We start from the raw sequence: 20,788 nt of genomic DNA, 5'->3' as shown, positions 1-20,788 counted from the left end.
TTTCCCTCTAACTGACAAGTGGGAAATGGTTTTGGGTTGCTAGTCCACCATCTCCCTAGGTTGCCGGCTTCCTGAATAAAGCATCTTTCTATTTCCAGCAACCCTTGTCTCTTGGAACACTGAGCAAGAGCAGCTGAACCTGAGATCGGTTCCAGCTCCAGCTGGTAACTATTTTTAAGCACCTTATTTGAAAAGTCATTTGTCATAAGGAAAATAAAACCCATATTGTAAAGGTGACAAGGCAATAAGGGTAACTCTTGAGCAATATTATTCCAAGTTGTGATCAGGATAAACTATCAGTCAGGGTCAGGGTTTAGCTAGGTAGGGCACATCTTCCTCCAGGAACCCAGAACAATATCACAACAATTTCTGATTCAACACAGTGTAAACATTCTTATGGCTTTCAGGTGTAACGGAACTCTCTAGGTGCAGAATATAGAGTTGATAAATAAAGCCCTCGCCTTTCAGGTTGGAGTCTAAGAAATGATAATTATAATAGAAACAATAAATAATAATAATTAATTCTAATAACTACAAAAGAAAGAATGAATATAATTACTGTGTATGAGCCACTGTGCTCCTCTCACAGGCATTTTTCTCATTTAAATTACATATTCTTGGGCTTCCCTGGTGGCGCAGTGGTTGAGAATCCGCCTGCCAATGCAGGGGACACGGGTTCGAGCCCTGGTCCGGGAAGATCCCACATGCACGGAGCAACTAAGCCCGTGTGCCACAACTACTGAGCCTGCACGCTACAACTACTGAAGCCCGCGCGCCTAGAGACTGTGCTCCGCAATAAGAGAAACCACCACAATGAGAAGCCGGCGCACCACAACGAAGAGTAGCCCACGCTCACCGCAACTAGAAAAAAGCCCGCGCGCAGCAAAGAAGGCCCAACGCAGCCAAAGATAAATAAATAAATTTGTTTTAAAAAAATTACATATTCTTTGTGGGTACAGATAAGGAAAAAATTTACTCAGGGTCACTGAGGAGGGCTCAGCTACCCGGACTCCAACTGAGTTGGCTCAAGTCCCCAGTCCGTGCTCCTAGCACTAGGAGGCCCAACCTGCACTTTCTCATTCAGCAATGGGGCCAGGGTCACTTTTCAAGGTGCTTTCCAAATTTAGGCGGACACGGGGCCAGTCCTACTCAGCCACTGGGTTAATTCGGTGAAGGGGTGGGGGTGGCGTGGGGTGGAAACAAATTGACGGTTTGTTGGGTTCATCTAGTTAAAGAAAGAAAGAGAAGAAGGGGGAGGAGGAGGTCGAATTCATAGGTTGGAATATTTGTGCTCTTCCTGAGCTTCGAAAACTATTTGCCCGCAAAACAACTGTAAAAGAATCGTTCTTGAGATTATAAATGCTGTGACTACCGTACCAACAGGAGTATCGCCAAGTGCTTGAGTCATCCACGCCGTCTGTTCCTACTGCAACCCCTTATTAGGAGCACAAGCAGGCAAAGCCTGGGCAGCGATCGCCGGGCGGGGCGCTGGGCCGGCATCGCCCACGCCCAACGCGCGCAGCCGAGGGGCGGCTCCCGGCCGGCGGGGAGCTGGTCTGGGTGCACCTGGCCACTCCTCCCTTCTGCCGGCTCTCTGGGCGGGCCCGGGCCGGGGGCGGGCGCGGCGGCGGCGGAGGCGGCGCTGAGGCACGAGCGTTGCCGCGCGGCTTAGACTCGGTCGGTGGCTTTGTTGGTCGGTCGGTTTTCGTCCTGCGTAGCAGGGCGCGCGCGGCCGCGATGAGCTGGAACCTGCTGCTCTGGCTGCTGGCGCTCTGCGCGCTGCTCGCGCTCGTGGTGCAGCTGGTATGCTTCCTGCGGGCCGACGGCGACCTGACCCTGCTGTGGGCCGAGTGGCAGGGGCGACGCCCAGGTGAGGACCCGCAGCCGCCTTTCCGGAGTGGGAGGCCAGGCTCCGTGCGGTCCGATTTCCGCTGCCTTCGCGTCCCTCGCTAAGGGTGGCGTGGAGCTTCCGGGAAGCGAGGCTGCGTCTTTCCCCGGGGCTACGGTTCGGGGAGGAAAGGGCCGGGGCCTTTTGTCTTCTGTCCTGGTCCATATGGACTTGCCTGGTTGCCAGCGTAAGAGAGCATTGTGGGGCGCCCACAGATCTCAGAATTCTCAAGCCCGCTCCCAGGGATTCCGATGCAGCGTGGGAGGACAATACTTTGAGAAACAGTGCGTTCTTAAAGGAGACTCCTTTTGAGGCTACTTTGTGCGGTTGTTTATCTGCCATTTCTCTCTCTACTCAGAGTAACGAAATAAAATTTGAGGTAATCCAGAGTCACCCACATACCTGCTTACTCACTGGGATAAAAGTATAACCATAGAAAGAACCGGATTGGCGTTTTGCCTGGAGGAAGATCATTACTGGCATACTAAAAGGCGTTCTGCCTGTCTCACTTTTATCTGTGCCCTGCTTAATATTTGATGGTCGTTTACTAAACGCTTTCTATGTGCTAAGCACTGGGCTTAGGCCCTTTTCACACATGACAGGTCACCTTTACAGTGACTCCTATAAAGTAGGCATTATTAAGCTTATTTTCCAGATAGGGAACCTAATGCTCAGAGAAATTCAATAGACTGCCCAGAGCTAGGCTTTGGATCTGTAAGGGCCAGGGGGGAAGTGGGATTTCCCTGGACCTAGTTTCCTGTATGAAACTATCCAAATCATGTGAGGAGGTTTGCTTGGAAGTGATAACTAGTATGCTTTAAAAATGGGGCCAGGCATATGCCCTGAGTAAACCATAATTCAAAAAGAGGCATGAACCACAATGTTCGTTGCAGCACTGTTTACAATAGCCAGGAGGACATGGAAGCAACCTAAATGTCCATTGACAGATGAATGGATAAAGATGTGGCACATATATACAATGGAATGTTACTCAGCCATAAAAAGGAACGAAACTGAGTTATTTGTAATGAGGTGGATGGACCTAGAGTCTATCATACAGGGTGAAGTAAGTCAGAAAGAGAAAAACAAATACCGTATGCTAACACATACATATGGAATCTAAATAAAAGGTACTGATGAACCTAGTGGCAGGGCAGGAATAGAGACGCAGATGTGGAGAACGGACTGGAGGACAGCGGGGGATGAGGAAGCTGGGACGAAGTGAGAGAGTGGCATGGACGTATATACACTACCAAATGTAAAATAGATAGCTAGTGGGAAGCAGCTGCATAGCACAGGGAGATCAGCTCAATGCTTTGTGACCACCTAGAGTGGTGGGATAGGGAGGGTGGGAGGGAGGCTCAAGAGGGAGAGGATATGGGGATATATGTATACATATAGCTGATTCACTTTGTTGTACAGCAGAAACTAACACAACACTGTAAAGCAATTATACTCCATTAAAACTGTTAAAAACAAACGAAAACTGGAGCCAGGGAGGGAAGAGGAGCCATATCACTTACACAGGGGTGAGAATTGGTTCTTGGGGACAGGAAAAAATCTTAGATGGTACAATGTTTTATGCCCCTCCAAAGCTCATCTCTACCCAACAAAATATTATTCCTTAGTATTTCATTTTTCTTCTTGGGTTTTTGGGGGGTATAGCATGTGTAGCGCTGACATTGAGTTCATGGAAAATACATTAACACAGGTGCAAGATCAGGGCTACAGAACTATGGCAAATAGATGGCTGTGATTGGTACACTTTCTCTTAGTCATTTGCTCCATCTCAGCAGATGGAATGCATGTGCCTGTTGGCTGCTTTGTGGATGTTTGTGTTTGATCCTCAGTGCTTTTGTGTTAAATTGGACTTTGAGAATTACATAAAAATACCTTATATTTTATTATTCTATAAAAGTTATTCAATTGATAATGTCAAGTGCTGAAAAGGAAAAATGTTGACAATATCTAGCAGCTAGTTAAATGAAAAGTTATTTTAACATAGCAAGTAAAAGTTAAGGTGGCTAAAGGTAATTTTTAAGAAATTCATTTAGTTTTTTCAGTGTCTTACTTTTGCTGGAAAAGTATCAGTTTTGAAGGGTTTTTTTAATACATTTAATTACTTTGCTATTATGTAGCTGTATAATTTGCCAATTTACATATGTAATATAATACATTACAATTTAAGTAAATACATTACAAGTTATTTAGCAAAATAACTTTCGTAAGTTTACAGTTGTAAAGTTAAATGTTAATAGCTTTTAAATTTTAACTTAACTTTTTTTTTTTAATAAATGTAAATTTCCTCTATATTTTATTTATTTATTTTTTGGCTGTGTTGGGTCTTCGTTTCTGTGCGAGGGCTTTCGCTAGTTGCGGTGAGCGGGGGCCACTCTTCATCGCGGTGCGCGGGCCTCTCACTTTCGCGGCCTCTCTGGTTGCGGAGCACAGGCTCCAGACGCGCAGGCTCAGTAGTTGTGGCTCACGGGCCTAGTTGCTCCGCGGCATGTGGGATCCTCCCAGACCAGGGCTTGAACCCGTGTCCCCTGCATTGGCAGGCAGATTCTCAACCACCGCGCCACCAGGGAAGCCCTTAACTTAACTTTTAACTTAATTTTTAAATTTCACCATTCTTAAACCTGCATTGACTGAAGAGTAAACTTTATAGAACTCCTTTTATGTATAAAGCACAGATAGATATATGTAAATACATAAACAGATATACAGTATATCTGTGAAATTTAAATGTCTTGGAAGAGTTAATTAGGAAAAAATGACTAAAAAGACATTTAGGGGCTGGGGGTGGGGGTGAGGTGATAATGAAAAAAAGTAAAAGGAACATGAAGATAGACTCAAGTTCCCTAAACAGCTCAGCCTGCAAAGACGGGCAGGCTCTTTTAAGGTTAAAATAAAATTATCCTCTTTTTCTTCTCTATAGGTTTATTACTTTCTGTCACTTTAAAAAATAGACAATATACTCACATAAGGCAAATTTTAAAAATACAAAAGGATGTATGGTGACAAGTAAAAGCTCTCTTCCACCCTTGTCTCCCAGCCACCCAGTATGCCTCTTTGGAGGCAACCACCATTTCCTGCCTTTTATGTATCCTTCTGGAGATAGTCTCTGCATTTCCAAGCCTGTGTCTCACATGGTGACATTTAAGAGTGACTAATTTTAGGTATTGCATGTAGATCCAGAAAAATCCATGGTACCAGTCCAGAGTAGGAAAAGTCTCAACAGCAGCACATATGAGGAAGACTCAGATTTTAGTTGGCAGTAACCTCGATGTGAGTCAACTGTGAAGTGCCAGAAAAGATTAGGCAATCCTGGGAGATGTTTAGTGTCTGATGGAACAAACTGCAAACAACAACAGATGTCTTCTGAATACCTGCTTGTGTTGGCCTCTGTGCTGGGCCCTGGGGACACAGCAGTGACTGAGCCAGCCACTGCCTGGGCCCTCACGGAGCCTCCCTTCTGAGGGACAAGGGAAGCGAGTTAGTCATGTCACTTTGCTCTGAACTGTCCAGACCCCATGGGAGTCCTGTGTCCTGCTCTGGTCAGCTCCTTTCAGTAGGAACATTGACCAGCTGGAGCTTGTGCAGCGGGTGTGAGCAGAAGAGTGAGGAAATCGGATGCCATGCCATCTGAGGGAAGGTAGCAGAAATTGGAGGTGTTTAGCCTTAGAGAAGCAAGAGATGAAAGGACGTAGGGAGGACATAACAGCTGTCTTCAAATAGATGAGACACTGTCATGTGCAAAACAGGCTTGATTTATTCTTCCTGACACCACAAGGCAGAACTGCTGCCAACGGCTGCCGATCCATAGGAGTTAAAGTTATCAGTGTAAGAAAGAATCCCTGAACCCCTTGAATGATTAGACTTGCCTTGAAAAGGAACCGGTGCCTCAGAGATAACTAGCTTACTCTTCCTGTGAGGAAATTAAGTAGAGACTAGTCAACAGCCTGAGGGGAGAATTCTGAAACTGGGTTGGGGGTTGAACTCTTAAGTGTCCTTCCTACTCCAAGAATCTGCTTTCAGAGGCTCTTTAGGGGAGGCCATTATGTATGCCAGATTCTGTTGAATTGTTAAAGTTGGTGCTGAATAAAAAAGTTTTCTTCTTCAGAGTGGGAAGAACTGCCAGAACTGCAGGTGTACTAAGGTAAATGTGAGCCTGCGGGTTTTCATTGTTGCATTTAAATAATGTTTGCATATTGGTATACAAATGAAGAAATCTTTGTTAGTTCTGTGCTAGTTAGTAAATAGTTACAAATTATATTCACCTTGTAGTCTTGTGTATTGCAGAACTTTGGAACAATGAGTAGTCATTGAATGACTATCTGAATATACGTTCTGCTATTCCTGATAAAGTCCTTCAGGAAGGTTGCTCAGTTGAGCCTTTCCACAAAAGTACATCAGATGTGGGAGTTCCCTGGTGGTCTAGTGGTTAGGACTTGGAGCTTTCACTGCTGTGGCCCGGGTTAGGGAACTGAGATCCTTCAAGCTGCAGCCACAAAAAAGAGAAAAAAGTACATCAAATGATAGGAAAGCATTGTAGCCCAGACACAGTATTTGGGATGTTTCTGTCCTTAGTTCAGATATTTACATGACACCTCTTTCCTGAGGACATTTTCTTGAATGGCTAAGACAGTTGGGTTCTAAGATATTGATCTTATTAAAACGTGGTCAGTGTAGGCTAGTGATCGGAGTGTGGGCTTTGGAGCTAGATATACCTGGACTCCTATCCTAGCTCTGCCAGGGTTCTTGGGTGTTTATTCAACAGTGATTTATGGAGTGCTTTCTCTATGCGAGTCTCTGTGCGATGCACTGAAGACACAGCAATGAATAAGGGAGTCAGGGTCCTAGCCTTAAGGAAATTTACAGTCTAGTGCTGTAAATTAATCTCTGTAAACCTCAGTTTCCTTTTCTATAAAATTGAGATCATTCTTGTTTCATAAGGTCCTTGTGAGGGTTTTAATAAAGTAATATGTTTAAGCACATAGGAAGCAATGAAAAAATGTTAAGCCATTAAAGTTAGTAACCCCATTGCCCGTGGCTGGAGAAATTACAACATACAATGTGTTTTGCTGCCAAAAAGTCCATTTGTTAAACAATTTTAGCAACAATTACAGTTGACATTTTATTAAGCACTGAGTATGTGTCACATACTGCTCTGAGTGCTTTACATGTTTTAACTCATTTCTCTCAACAGTCCTATGAAGGAGGTTTTATTATTAATTCAGTTTTCCAGGTGTGGAAAATTAAGGCACCGAGTTCTCACATGGGAGCATTTCATTGCTGTGTGTGACACAGCTGGAACTTGAGCCCTGATAGTCTCCAGAGCTCGTACTGATTACCTGCCAGTTAGGTTTTAGAATTGTTTGACTAAAACAGTAAACTAGTTTCCTGATTTTAACTTTTCTGATCTAAAATCAGCAATGTGTATCTTAAATAAAACCTTGTTTGCTATTTTTGATAAATAACACATTTTAATAAATAAGGCACACAGGAACACTGCACTACAGTGACTCTCTACGAATTCAGGTGGACGGTGGCTATCGTGTGCTTCAGTGCAAATAAGTTTTTCACTGGAGAATAAACCACTCGTCATTGCTTTATTTTACATTTTTACAATCTTTAACAAGATGATACTTGGGCAAGCAGAGTACATTTCATTGCTCATATGTATTTCTTCTTGGGTGAACTACTAGATTCTTCTAAGATGAAAGCTCAGGCATTTGGGGGGCACTTTTACAAAATGACCTTTAGTTGATAGGCATCAGATATGATTGACAAATGGGGAAAACATGACTTTAAAAATCCAGGGTGATTCTACCATACCCTAGAGTAGAACTTGGTATATTCAGATTTGCAAGAAATTAGAATAATAGAATTGAAAACTGGATGGGACTTTTAGTGATCATCTTATCTGAATCCCTCATTTATGAATAAGGAAAGTGAGAATGTGAGTCCAGATACTTTCTATTTACTTACCCTTCCTTTTCTTGATCAAATATACAGATAAATAGAGCCTTAGAGTCAGACCATGGAGTTATACCTTGAAGTAAAGTCTGGAAAACTCACCAAGAGTCTAGAATACACAAAATAACATGTTGATAACTGTTACTAATATGATTTGTATCACTAGGTAGGAAGTGTTTTCTTAGGATATTTAATTTAAAAAAATTTTAAACCACTTTATTGAGGTATGATTATCATATAAGAAACTGTTCATATTTAATGTATACAACTGGATGAGTTTGGGGATAAGTATACACCTGTGAGACCATCACCACAATCAAGGCTGTAAACATAGGATATTTAAATTTTTAAGCGCCACACATTATGTCTTCTTATTCAGTGATATTGTATAAAACTACTTTTTTCCTTTGGTTAATCTTTGATTTATGGATGTAGCCTGTAGCTTATTTTCTCCCCTCAATCCCCACTCCTTTTTCAATAGAATGGGAGCTGACTGATATGGTGGTGTGGGTGACTGGAGCATCAAGTGGGATTGGTGAAGAGCTGGCTTACCAGCTGTCCAAACTAGGAGTTTCTCTTGTGCTGTCAGCCAGAAGAGTGCATGAGCTGGAAAGGGTGAAAAGAAGATGCCTTGGTAAGTAAATCTAAAATAGCAGCAGTGCTTCCTAGAAGTAAATCAGAACCCAAAGTCAAAACTTGGGAATTTTAGAGGGAAGAGGGGGATCCTCCTGGGCAGTAGACTCTGTTTCCAAATGCTCTGCGTGCTTTGATCCAAGTCCTCTTCCTTTTGTCATCTCTTAGTTAGCTGGCCTGGCTTTTTCTTCTCTTTTTCTGCCACATTTCTACTTTTTTTTGACACTGGTTCTTAGCAGTAGGGAGTGACCATCAATTCTCTCAAATGCTAGTGGATTTTTAGTGACCAAATAAATGTCTTACATTTTCGTCTTAGAGAAAGAACAGTTTGGTTCTTATCTATGATATACATGTATGTAACCAGAGAAATTGAATTGACATTTTGTTAAAACATCAGATATTACAATCATATGAAATGGTATAAGATTTTTGTTACCAGGATAAAACAGGAATAGAGTTTAATTTTTTTTTTTTTTGGGCACGCCACACGTGGGATCTTAGTTCCCGGACCAGGGATCGTACCCATGCCCCTTTGCAGTGGAAGCACGGAGTCTTAACCACTGGACACTAGGGAAGTCTCGGAATAGAATTAAGTTTGAAAAATGCAACTTGAGGTAATATTTTTCATATATATAGGACAACAATTTTTTTGTCTGTTTGGGTTTTGGTGTAGTTATGTTCACAGTGAAAGCAGCCTCAAGTAATAAAGTTATTATTTCTCATGGGACATTTAGTATCTACACTGAAATAATTTTGAATTTTCCAGTAGACCATTTTTTTGGTCATTTACCTGTCATTCTTTAAAAATCTTTCTTTCACTTTGCTGATGGAACTAACCACCCAGAAACAGAGTTAGTTGCCACGGCCACAAGCCCTCTTTCACGATATTGCTTTCAAAGGCTTCTTGTGTTTCTGAACTGGGCCACTTCTTAAGGCAGTTGCTCCTCCAATGTTGAGACTTGCACTGGCATAAATGAACCATAACAGCATTTCTTAGCTCGAGTAAGGCTGTTTCCCTTTTATTTGTCAGATCATTAGTGCAAACTATTTCTTTTAAAAAACAGTTAATGTTTCACAATTTACTCCTTTGCCCATAAAGCCTTTACACCTCTTGTTTTCTCTACTTACTTGTTTTTCTTATTGAAACACAACCTTGTTGTATTTCAAGGTTAGAATTCAAGGAAATTAGTTTCAGTTGCTCTTTTGATGGACAGAAATAGAAACGGCCATTACAGCACAACATGTTTCTTGGTTGCGAATTTCAGGATTGTTTCCTTTTCCTTGTTTGCCTCCTGGAATCCTTAGCCTCTGGAAGGAAGCTTCTATGTGTCATGTGATGGGAGGACTCAATTTCTTATTGATTTTCAGCATAAAATTTTAAAAAATGTGTTTAAAAATCAAGTAGTGAACCTATCATATAACAGTTGTACAGATGTACCTCTGTACTTCTAAAGAAATTGCTCTAAAATTTTTGCTTTTTTTAGTTTGTAGTATAATCTTGATTTCTTCTAGAGTCTGTTCCAATATTAGGCTGTATATATTCAAGCTGAAGAGAGGAATTCTACTTCCTGTGTACCCAGCTTTTTGTCTGATGATATGTTGCCATATCACTACCAGTCCTCTTCTTGGTCACTGAAGAGAACCTCAACCACAGGGCCACCCAGAAACGAGTTCATTACCAAATGTGGTTGTAGGGTGGGTGTTAAATGTTAATGTAAATAGCACATGACTTCCACATTAATTTTTAAGTGTCTTTATTTAGAGAATGGCAATTTGAAAGGAAAAGATATACTCATTTTGCCCCTTGACCTGACTAACAGAAGTTCCCATGAAATGGCTACCAAAGCGGTTCTCCAGGAGTTTGGCAAAGTAAGTAGCATTTTGAGTGCATGAATCTTGCTTTGAAGTAGCTGCAAAAGAGATTCCCATCTATGGTGCTGTCATTCAAAGGGCTTTAGGCAAATGGGTTCATGCAGTGTGATGAAGGCCCATGAGTTGGGCCTCTTAATCTCTGAGACTGTGGCTTTATGTAATTAGAACTTTTCCTCCCTTAACAAATACTAACTCCTCCATGTAAAACACAAGAAGCTAAAAATCCACTGTGCCTATTATTTTTGTGACACATTATTTTCCATAAAAAGTCACTTAAGTTGAGAATTTAGTTCCATAGGTGAATTCTGATTTTCATTTTATCTTTTTTATTGCTGACTTCTGGAAATATACCATCGATTCATCAAGTTAACAATATAACCAGCCATCCCTGGGAATTCCAACAATACATCTACAGGTCATCCTAAAGTGCCCCTTTTCTGATTTTCTTTAATTAGATTGACATTCTGGTCAACAATGGTGGAGTATCCCAGCGTTCTTTGTGTGTGGACACCAGCCTGGACGTCTACAAGGAGCTAATAGAGGTTAACTACTTAGGGACGGTGTCCTTGACAAAGTGTGTTCTGCCTCACATGATTGAGAGGAAGCAAGGAAAAATTGTTACTGTGACTAGCCTCCTGGGTGTTGTATGTGCACCCCTTTCTGCTGGCTATTGTGCCAGCAAACACGCTCTTCAGGTAAGGCTGCCAAAACTCAACTCGGATAGAACTGACCTGAATGTGTATATGGGGCATATGGCCTTCACTGCAAGAGATCAGTGGAACTGGGTAGTGATGTATGGAGACAGAGAGAGACCCAAGGAGATCTCGGGTAGAAGACTTACCCAGAAGATGCTAAAAAAGACTTGAGCCTTACATGCCTCTTCCTAATTTAGCAAACATGTATTGAGCACCTACACTGTGTCGTGCACTGCAACAGGTCCTGGGAGTATAAAGATGATAAGATATGATATGATCCCTGCCCTTGAAAACTGTATAGTCTAGTTGACATGTCACCCTTTACCTTTTCCTCATTTCTAACACATCTTCATGGCAAATTTGGGGTCTACCCCTTGTTTCTTCTACTCACATTTCAGGATGTACTTGTCCTCCTCATTTCTGTGACTTCTTTTTCCTTCCCCATTGTTGTTGGTGTTTATTTTACCTGAATTTCTAAATGTACATGCATGTCAGACATAGGAACTGCCCACTGAATGACTAGCCCTGCGTTTCATATCCCTACTGGGACTAGCCTTGACTCTGTTTACTCTGATTTCATTGGAAGAAGAAAATCTAGTTAAGGCAGAGTCTCGGAGAAAGCTTAATTTGGCTTGCATAATTTATGAGATGTGAATATTAGAAACGGATGAATTTTTAATGTTGGCTTAAGAGTGGATAAGAAATGTTACTAAACTATAACATGGAGCAAATTAAATCATAAGGCCAATAGGAGAATGGTTAAGAAAGACAAACGATTTATAACGATTTATAATTAATGCTGTTGAAGGTCAGTTTAAGTAGAATGTTTCACTGTTGGAATAATGAGATGCAATAGTTGAATGGGTCATCAGTCACATGAAAATTTGAAGCTTTGGTTAGGATCCTCTTTCTGCTGTGCAGAGCAGACAGTTGCAGAGTGATGAAATGAAATACGGGAGTGATGATTTCCTCATATTTGGTAATGGGGTATCATTTACTTCCTGCAGAGCAGTTGGGCAAGTCTGAGGCAGGCAGATGAGGGAAGTTGGCCACCCCATCTGTTTCACACTTAGTATCTCATAAGACATGCAGGATGCTTTCAGTCAAACACAATATGAGTTGTCTGGCCTGCCCTCCGAGACTCACTGTTTTATTATTGGATTTGATCATCTGATACCATGTGGCAGGTTGAGACTCTGGTTATACCAGTAGCTGAACACTGAGACCAAGAGGCTCTTTTTGAAGAGCACATTTCCTTCCCCGATACCCAGCAAGCTAGAGAGTGAACTTATTTGTCATTCAGAAGTTCACACACTATACTAGATGTGATTTCAAACAAGGAGAGGTTTTCGTGTCTGGTGTATTGGCTTTCATGGTGTCCTCTCCCCTCTTTTGCTTAGAGTGGCAGAAGGTTAAGGGTGCAGGAGTTCATTCATGAAGCCTTTTTTCCTGTCCATCTGAGTCAGGCACCGTATTAGTCTCTGACAGCGTGAACCCTCAAAGACCCTGTGTTTGTTAGGCATCAGCATTAAAGGCTGGTAACTGTTTGATGTTATTGGATCATAAATGAATGCACCCTGGGTTAGCTGCTTAGGCTTTTCAGTTAATTCAGTTTATCACAATGTAGTCTTGGAATATTTCCTGATTTAGAGAGGAGGTGAAGGGATGTAGATGTTTACTCCCTATTTGGTTTAGAAACGGGCAGTATCTTTTAAGTCTAGAGGGTCCAGCTTGTTTTTAAAAAAGCCATTGAGTAAGCAATCATATTACATTTTTAACTAGCCGTGTACTCTCTTACTACCCCCAAAATATAAATCTTTGCTGAAACTAATTGTCTATTCAAATAGTAATTGAAAAGGTTGAACCGTTCATCTATGATAGTTTCGGTTTAGTACTAATCCCCGGTTGCTCCCCCTTGCCCCAACATCTGCACTTTAGGCCACTTTGAGGGAGAAAAAGAAACCCAGCCTTAGTGACGCTCGGTGGAGAACACACAACCCTTTTGGGGTGGGGAGCTGGCGGCGGCTGGGTGGGAGGGTGTATCAGACTCTCCAGGGGTAATCTCTCACTAATCCAGTGCTAAATCACTGGTGGCACGAGCTGCCACTGCCAATGCGGGGATGAACCATTCATACCTGGAAAGAGCTGAGAATGCCTCTTCTAGATTGCCTTCAGTCTTACACTTAAAAATGCCTCATCTTGTGTAATTACATTTCCTATCCTTTACTCAGGCATTTCAGGACATATTTTCTGCTGCTGTTGGCCTTCATAAAAAGTTGAAGAAAAGTAATTCAGTGCTATTAGTAAACATGAGATATGTGTCTGTATTTAATTTTACTTGCTTTTTTTTGCCTTTTAGGGATTTTTTAATACCCTCCGAATTGAACTTGCTACATACCCAGGTATAATAGTTTCTAACATTTGCCCAGGACCTGTGCAATCAAATATTGTGAAGAATGCCCTAACTGAAGAAGTCACAAAGGTAAAAATTTCTAGTTGGGGAATAATTTGAATGCTTTAGTAGTTATACACTGGCATTATATCACTATGCCTCAGGGTTTTCATGTTAGAATTGCTTATGAACTATTTACAGAACTGAACTCAGCATTAGGAAAATTGTTAAGGTTAGCTGATAGGGCTTTGGCATCCAGTTTTAATAAAAGCTAAAGAAATTACTAAGATACTGCTTATAAGTAATCCACTATTATGTGCACTATCAGTATTTTAAAAACCCAGTTTTAATCAGTTCACAAATTATAGCAACATTGAAAGGTTCTGTGTGGCTGAATTTTAGTATATTAAATCTTACTGGGATTTTAAAAAAGGGATTATGGTGAAGGAGCTTAGAAAAAAGCTTGTTGAGTTGTACTAATTTTAGGTTAGCCTCACCCAGGCCTGTGCTTCCCTCAGCTCATAGATTACACATAAGTGATCTATCAAATTAATAGTGAATGTCTCATGAAGAATCCAGTATCACTCACTAATACAAAAATCCCTCTAAAGGCCATGAAATTTTCCTTCTTCTCCACTAATATTTCTACTGAGATATAAATCTATATATGCTTCTATGTAAATGTTTACGTATACAGTTTACATTTTCACATTTTCTGTAGAGGCACTATGGTAAAATAGAATAAGCACTCTATTATAGGAATCAAGGGACTTGGAATATAGAACTGGCTACTACTAAATGATCTGTGTGAGCACAGATAAGTTACTGCCTTTCTGGGCCTCAGTTTATTTGTAGAATGGTAGTGGGTTAACTAGAGTAGCAGTACCAGATTTGTTCAATACCAAGAAACCGCTTTTATCTTCTTCCTCCATTTCATCCCCATGGACTCCATATTTTATAGAATTTCACTTGCTAAATGTATGTATTAATAATTTGTTTAACATTTTTTACTATTAAAGTAAACATGGAATTTTTGGACATGGAATTATCATTAAGTACTTTAAGATGGTACAATTCTAATTGAAAGCAGAGAACCTTTATCTTTTAGTTAGCCTGCACAATCTTATCTGGTTAAGTGTATGAATTCCATTAGGCTTTTTGAAATATTACAAATAGCTTATAGGCACCCATTAGTACCTGTGGGGACTCCTAAGGGGCATGAGGCCACATTAAAGGAGTCACTCAACTAGATGTCTTCTGGGTCCTTTCTAGCCTAAAAGTTCTGTGAGATACCTTGGATAAATACACATCCCTCACTAATTTTTCAAAATTTTCTTAGACTACAGGCAGCGATGCAGATCAGTCCCACAAGATGACAGTCAGTCGTTGTGTGCAGCTGATGTTAATCAGCATGGCCAATGATTTGAAGGAAGTTTGGATCGCGGATCAGCCTTTTTTGTTAATGGCATATTTGTGGCAATATATGCCAACCTGGGCCTGGTGGATAACCAACAAATTAGGGAAGAAAAGGATTGAGAACTTTAAGAATGGTGTGGTAAGACCAATTTATACATTTCTGAATACATATCAATCTTGTAGGAAAGTATGACATCTTCTAGTGCTTGAAAACTTTTCTTACTAACCTTCCACCAACCTCATGATATAAATACAAAAGGTATAAAAAGTTTTCCATTCCCCCATGCATATCTGTTGGTTTACTATAAATTACTACTGGTCTTGGAGAAAGTTTTCTACAAGGTAAAATCAAATCAAGGATGGCCATTTTTTCTTCTATACTTACTGTTTGGCTAGTGTATGGGCCAAAATGCTTTTTCTCTACCATGTGTCCCCACAAACTCCAACCCATCCTACAAGTCTACATCCTACAAGTGTCACCTCCTTGGGTTGATACCTGGCCTCCCCTCCCATTTCTCCCCAGGACTTGGTGCACCTCAGCCCTGTGCCTACCTCCGTCAAAGCACTTCCACACTATTAAAAGAGATGCACTCTTACATGTAGTGCTGGTTCCTTTGACTTTGTTCCAGAAGCACTTTGCACATCTGAGATGTGTCTAGGAAAATATGCTGATCGCTCATTCTTTCAGCACTCATTCTTCCAGAAAAGTAAGGAATGTTATAAACTATTTGAGAAAATTGTGACCATCAAAAGAGTTTAATGTATAAACAGCACAGGATATGTAATGAGTTAAGCTAAAAATTATAGATCATATAGATACGATTATGCAAAGAAGCATTATTTCTGTGGATGGTTTTTACTGTTAAACTATTTCTTTCAGTGATTACTACCTTCTTTTAGAAATGTTAGCAGGGATTGTATATAAGGAGAATTATAAAATGGGATCATACCATTTGTATCATTATATAACCTACCACTATTTAAGCAATCACAAATTGTTAGACATTTGTTCCAGCTTTTTGCAGGACAGTGAAAATGAATTAGTGAAAAAAGCAAAAAACAAAACAAAATACTTAAAGAGACTTAAAGGTTATAAAACTTTCAATATGCACTAACATGTCTAGAGCTTGAAAAATCATGAAGGGGGCTATTCATTTTCTACTAACCAGTTTGCTTTGGGCCAAAACATTTGTAAGTGTTTTGGTAACGTTAAGTCCCAACACTGGGACTTGGTAGTGTGGGATGGTTCCAAAGGTAGAGCTTCATCAAATATTACATCTGAGTTTGAAATTTAGAGGACAGCAGATACAGTGGCATTGTGCCCAGTGATGGATAAGAGTTGAGAGGGAAAGGCCACCTTACTAAAGAGGTGACACAGCATCCTGGTTAAGAGCGTGGAGCCTGGTGCTGGTCTACCGAGGTTGAAATCCCAGCTCTACCCCATACTCGTCCCATGACCCCAGGCAAGTTACTTCTCTATCAATCAGTCTCCCCATCTACAAAATGGAGATTACTGATGACAATAGCACCTAGTCATAGGATTGTTATGGGGAGTAAATGAGTTAGTATGTGGAAAGCTCTTAAAACATACCGTGGAGTGTTATGATTATTAAGTATTAGCTGTTAATGCTTTTGTTTTAATGGCAGGAGGATATTCAGCAAACAGATAGTAAAGATCAAAGAGTTAAATAATATGGCAGAGAATGCATTATAGAAATAATTGTTTCAGAGGGCAAAGAAGGACTAGGGGCTAGAGTTTCAGTCCCACTGTAGCAGCTGTTCTTTCAGGAATGTCCATAAGAAGGATTTTTTTTTGTTTACGGAATACCTAACTGTAAGATATAAACATCACTCAGTAAATCTAGGCACTTCATTACATCTCACATTTGCTAAAAATGATGACCTCTCTCTTCCTACCGACATCTTTAAAATATTGCTTATTACGTGGTCTTACTGCTTTATCACTTTATGATAAACTGGGCATCCTTTCATTTCCCAAAACCATTTCTGAGATATACCTTATTCTTTACACAAAACCCTAGAAACTTCTAAAAGTTGTTCATTTTTTTTTTACTTAATTCTCTCCTCCTTGCTTCTTTCCTCCCCACCATTATTTTGTATTGTATATATCCATCTCCTTATTGAAATTTGTTTATAAGCATCTAAGTTAAGAGAATGCCAGTATTATCCCAAACTAAATGTACTTGTTGATAATACTTGAATTTGTTTCTGTCATTTAAGCTACGAACATTATGTCTGGAACTTTGTTTTGATGAATTGTTATTAATTTTAGGCATAAAGAATTGCATTGAATTTTGTGTTATAATTTATTTTTGTCTTATTTAGTGCAAATTCTTGAAAGTGGTAAATGGATATCTTCCCAAATGAAATGTCACCTCTTAGAGACTGAATTGCCTTGTTTTACTCTTTAAGCAATGTACTCTAAAGTCCACAAAAGATTTTGAAGTTGTCTGTCAAATATTTTAATTCTAAAGACACTGTTCTTTGTATTTATTAAGGCAAGTCAGTGTAGGTATGACATGCTGATCCAGAAGAGTAATAATAGAAATTTCAGCATTTATGAAATGGCATAGTCAGATGCTAACAAATGACAGGGAAATAACTATGCTAAGCCCATTAGAGATATTTTTGTGTAGATCTAGAATTTTGGCTATGATTTTTATTCTGATTTAAGCATTTGCCCAGGTTTTATAAGGATTCTCAACAGTGAATCATAATGATATAGCTCCTCAAAACAGAAGGAATTAATTGTCAAAAACCGGGGTAGAAGAGACTGATTCATGTTTCTGTCATTCTGTTATAGGATGCAGATTCCTCTTATTTTAAAATCTGGAAGACAAAATATCAATGAAGGAGTACTTGCATTTTCCAAGCCAATGGAAAGAGAAACGGAAAACATGACAACAGCAATTTTCTTATGCACTGAAGACTTACTTGTGATTTTACTTCTTAATAGATAAAACTTTCCTTTCAATGTGTAATAAATAAGATTGCCAGGAGTCTTGCAATAAGGGTATTAATGCATACTACATTCCTGGATTAAAGAGCATTTTAACATACTCTACCATGTATGCTTAAAATCTAGGTTAGCAGAATGCCAACCAAAGAATTACAGTAATCCATTTAGCATAAATGCATGGAATATTACATGAAGCAGAGTGCTGGGTAATGGGCAGATATAAAGAAGTGTCTGAAATGGCATGCCTCCAAGGTGCTTACACTCTTGGAAGAGTTGACAGGTACAAATGACTGGAATTTGAAGCCGTAGGTAGGACTCATAGCAGCCATAATTTATTAAAAATCTATTATATGTCATTTGCTGTACTGAGGTGCTTTGTAATTAGTTAATTCATTTATTTCTCATAACAGCCCTCTAAGCCCTCTGTTATTTCTCATAACAGCCCTCTAATAGATGAAGAAAGAAATGCCCAAAGCAAGTAGGTGTTACTTTCCCAAGGTCACAGAGCTCATAAGGGGTAAAGCCTGGGTTAAACTCAGCTCAGGAAGATTCCATTGGCAACTTCTTATTTTAGTTATTATCATTAATTTTACTTTAATCTTTAGCACCTTATAGTAGAAAACATGCATAGGCCACAATAGAAAATTAACAAATATTCCTTGACTATTTACTGTCAAGGGAGAAGAACAGGGGAAGAAAAACATGGTTCTTATGTTTAAGTAGTTCACAGTTTACCTATAGACAAGGTAACACCCATAAAATAACTGGAATAGTTGGTGGAGAAGTTGGAGACCACCCTGGTGGCTATCTTCGGGAAATGGGGAAGGTGTAAATGGTGGAGTGACACCATGAGGTACAGCAAGTAAAAGCAATGGAATAAATGCACACATGGCAAGATGGATATATCCTAGAAGCACGGTGATGAGTGAAGAAAGTAAATGATGACTATAACAATTCTGTTTGCATATACTTAAATTTATGTGCACAGAAGATAGTGCTCATTTTGTCCACAGGGGATCCCAGATAATGGAATTATTAAACACAGGCTTGAAAATTATGTTTGGTATATTGAAAGATGTAAAACACAAGATTGAGAATTTCAGCAGCAACCTAAGTGTCCACTGATGAATAAAGATGTTGTGTATATATATACAATGTAATATTACTCAGCCATTAAAAAAAGAAATCTTGCCACTTGATACAACATGGATGGATCTAGAAGGCATTATGCTAAGTGAAATATGTCAAAGAAAAACACCACATGATCTCACTCATATGTGTAATTTAAAAAAAGAAAACAAAAAACAGACATACAGCCACAGAGAAAACATGGGTGATTATTGTGGGGTAGGGGGCAAAATAGGTGAAGGGGATTAAGAGGAAAAAGCCTCCAGTTATAAACCCTTGTGGGTTTGTTCCTATTGTCTGTTGTTTCTCTTGGATTTTGCTCATGTTGTCTTATCTCCTCATGTGCTTTATTTTAGATTGTCCAACATAAATATGAAAAATTATAAAAATAACTTAAAAGGTCCAGAGAAGATGTACATTTGCTCTGGGTAGTAGCTAGGTACACTACACATCCAGGGTCACCTTAATCCAGTTTTAGGGATTGAAAAGATTGAAAATGCATCTTTTTTTTTGTTCACCCTCCTTCTTTGGAGAGCCCTGGACTCCAATTTTTAACCCTCTAACTTAGTAGCAAGTCTGCCAAAAGTGTTAGTTATCTATCTTCTCAGCCACCTCTTCCTTAATTGGCAAATGTTCCTAGAAGAAAAGCAGCTCAAATGCTGAGCTCAGGTCTCTTAAGTTTCATTTTGCCTTGGATCTTGGTTGGTGATATAATTCTTCACTGTCTTCTTGGTTCTCTGATACCTTTAAACAGACTTAAAAATATTATTTTGCCCAGCTTTCCTAATTCTCTGTGAGATGTGTCATGTGAATTACCTAGGCACTACTAAGGTAGAAGTCAGAAAAGCTGGTTTTAGGGCAAGTTCAATCAGGTCAGATATTTTGAATATATGAGATGGAGATAAATAGTTACATATACAGGTTCAATGCTAAGAAGAGAGGTTGAGTACATGTATTTGAACATCATCAACTTATTGATGATATTTTAGGTCTTGGGAGTGAATGAGATTGTCTATGGTGAAACGTAGAATAAGAAGAGGGGGCCTGAACCAGTTGTTAAGAAATTCCAAAATTCAGACGTCAGGTAGAAAAGGAGAAGCAGCAAAGGTGATTGAGAAGGAGTAGTCAGGGAGACAGGAAGAAAATGAAGATAATGTAGTGTCAGGGAAGCCCAAAAGAAAAAAATTCAAGGAGTTGTCAAATGTGTCAAATGCTACTTAGAGGACAAATAAGACGAGAATATAAAAGTAACTATAGTTGACCCTCGAATAGTGCTGGGGTTTTAATCTGCATATAATTTATAGTGGGCCCTCTGTATCCATGGTTCCTCCTTATCTGTGGATTCAATCAACTTTGTATCTTAGTATTTACTACTGAAAAAATCCATGTACAAGTGGACCTGCACAGTTCAAACCCACGTTGTTCAAGGGCCAGCTGTAGTTGGTTTGACAATATGAAGGTAAATAATGACTTTAATAAAAACTTTATTTGGGGGGATAGTAGAGATGGAATCCAGACTGGAATGTTTTGACAAGTGAATGAAGATGAGGAAACTTGGCCATGAAAAGAAATGGAGGGACATGGCAGTTTGAGAAAAATTCATGGTAAAGGGAAAGCGTGGCTTGGCACTATTATAATACTGAAAATCTTTAAAAAACTTAAAATGCCCATTATTTGGGGGACAGTCTAATAATTTGTCATATCTATCAATGTTATACAGTCATTAAAACTGATAACTAGTGTTTTTAATGATATGAGAAAATTTCCCTAGGTGACAAAAAAGGTATATATATATAAGTTTCCAG

At 39.7% G+C, this 20,788-nt stretch overlaps 1 protein-coding gene across 1 annotated transcript; it reads left to right on the top strand.

The window, feature by feature from the left end:
• The first annotated feature begins 1,580 nt into the window (after window positions 1-1,580).
• Window positions 1,581-18,211, top strand: DHRS7 (dehydrogenase/reductase 7). Its single transcript, XM_007192947.2, has 7 exons — window positions 1,581-1,870; window positions 8,349-8,501; window positions 10,263-10,369; window positions 10,828-11,067; window positions 13,427-13,549; window positions 14,799-15,014; window positions 17,700-18,211. Exons 1-7 carry the CDS (start codon window positions 1,738-1,740, stop codon window positions 17,745-17,747), a joined length of 1,020 nt encoding a protein of 339 aa, XP_007193009.2. The 5' UTR covers window positions 1,581-1,737; the 3' UTR covers window positions 17,748-18,211.
• Window positions 18,212-20,788: the final 2,577 nt, after the last annotated feature.

Source organism: Balaenoptera acutorostrata, chromosome 3 (genome assembly GCF_949987535.1).
Source record: "Balaenoptera acutorostrata chromosome 3, mBalAcu1.1, whole genome shotgun sequence".
NCBI classification, from domain to species: Eukaryota; Metazoa; Chordata; class Mammalia; order Artiodactyla; family Balaenopteridae; genus Balaenoptera; species Balaenoptera acutorostrata.
The sequence above is the reverse complement of the archived record's forward strand: the minus strand, read 5'-3'. Positions and strand labels throughout refer to the sequence as shown.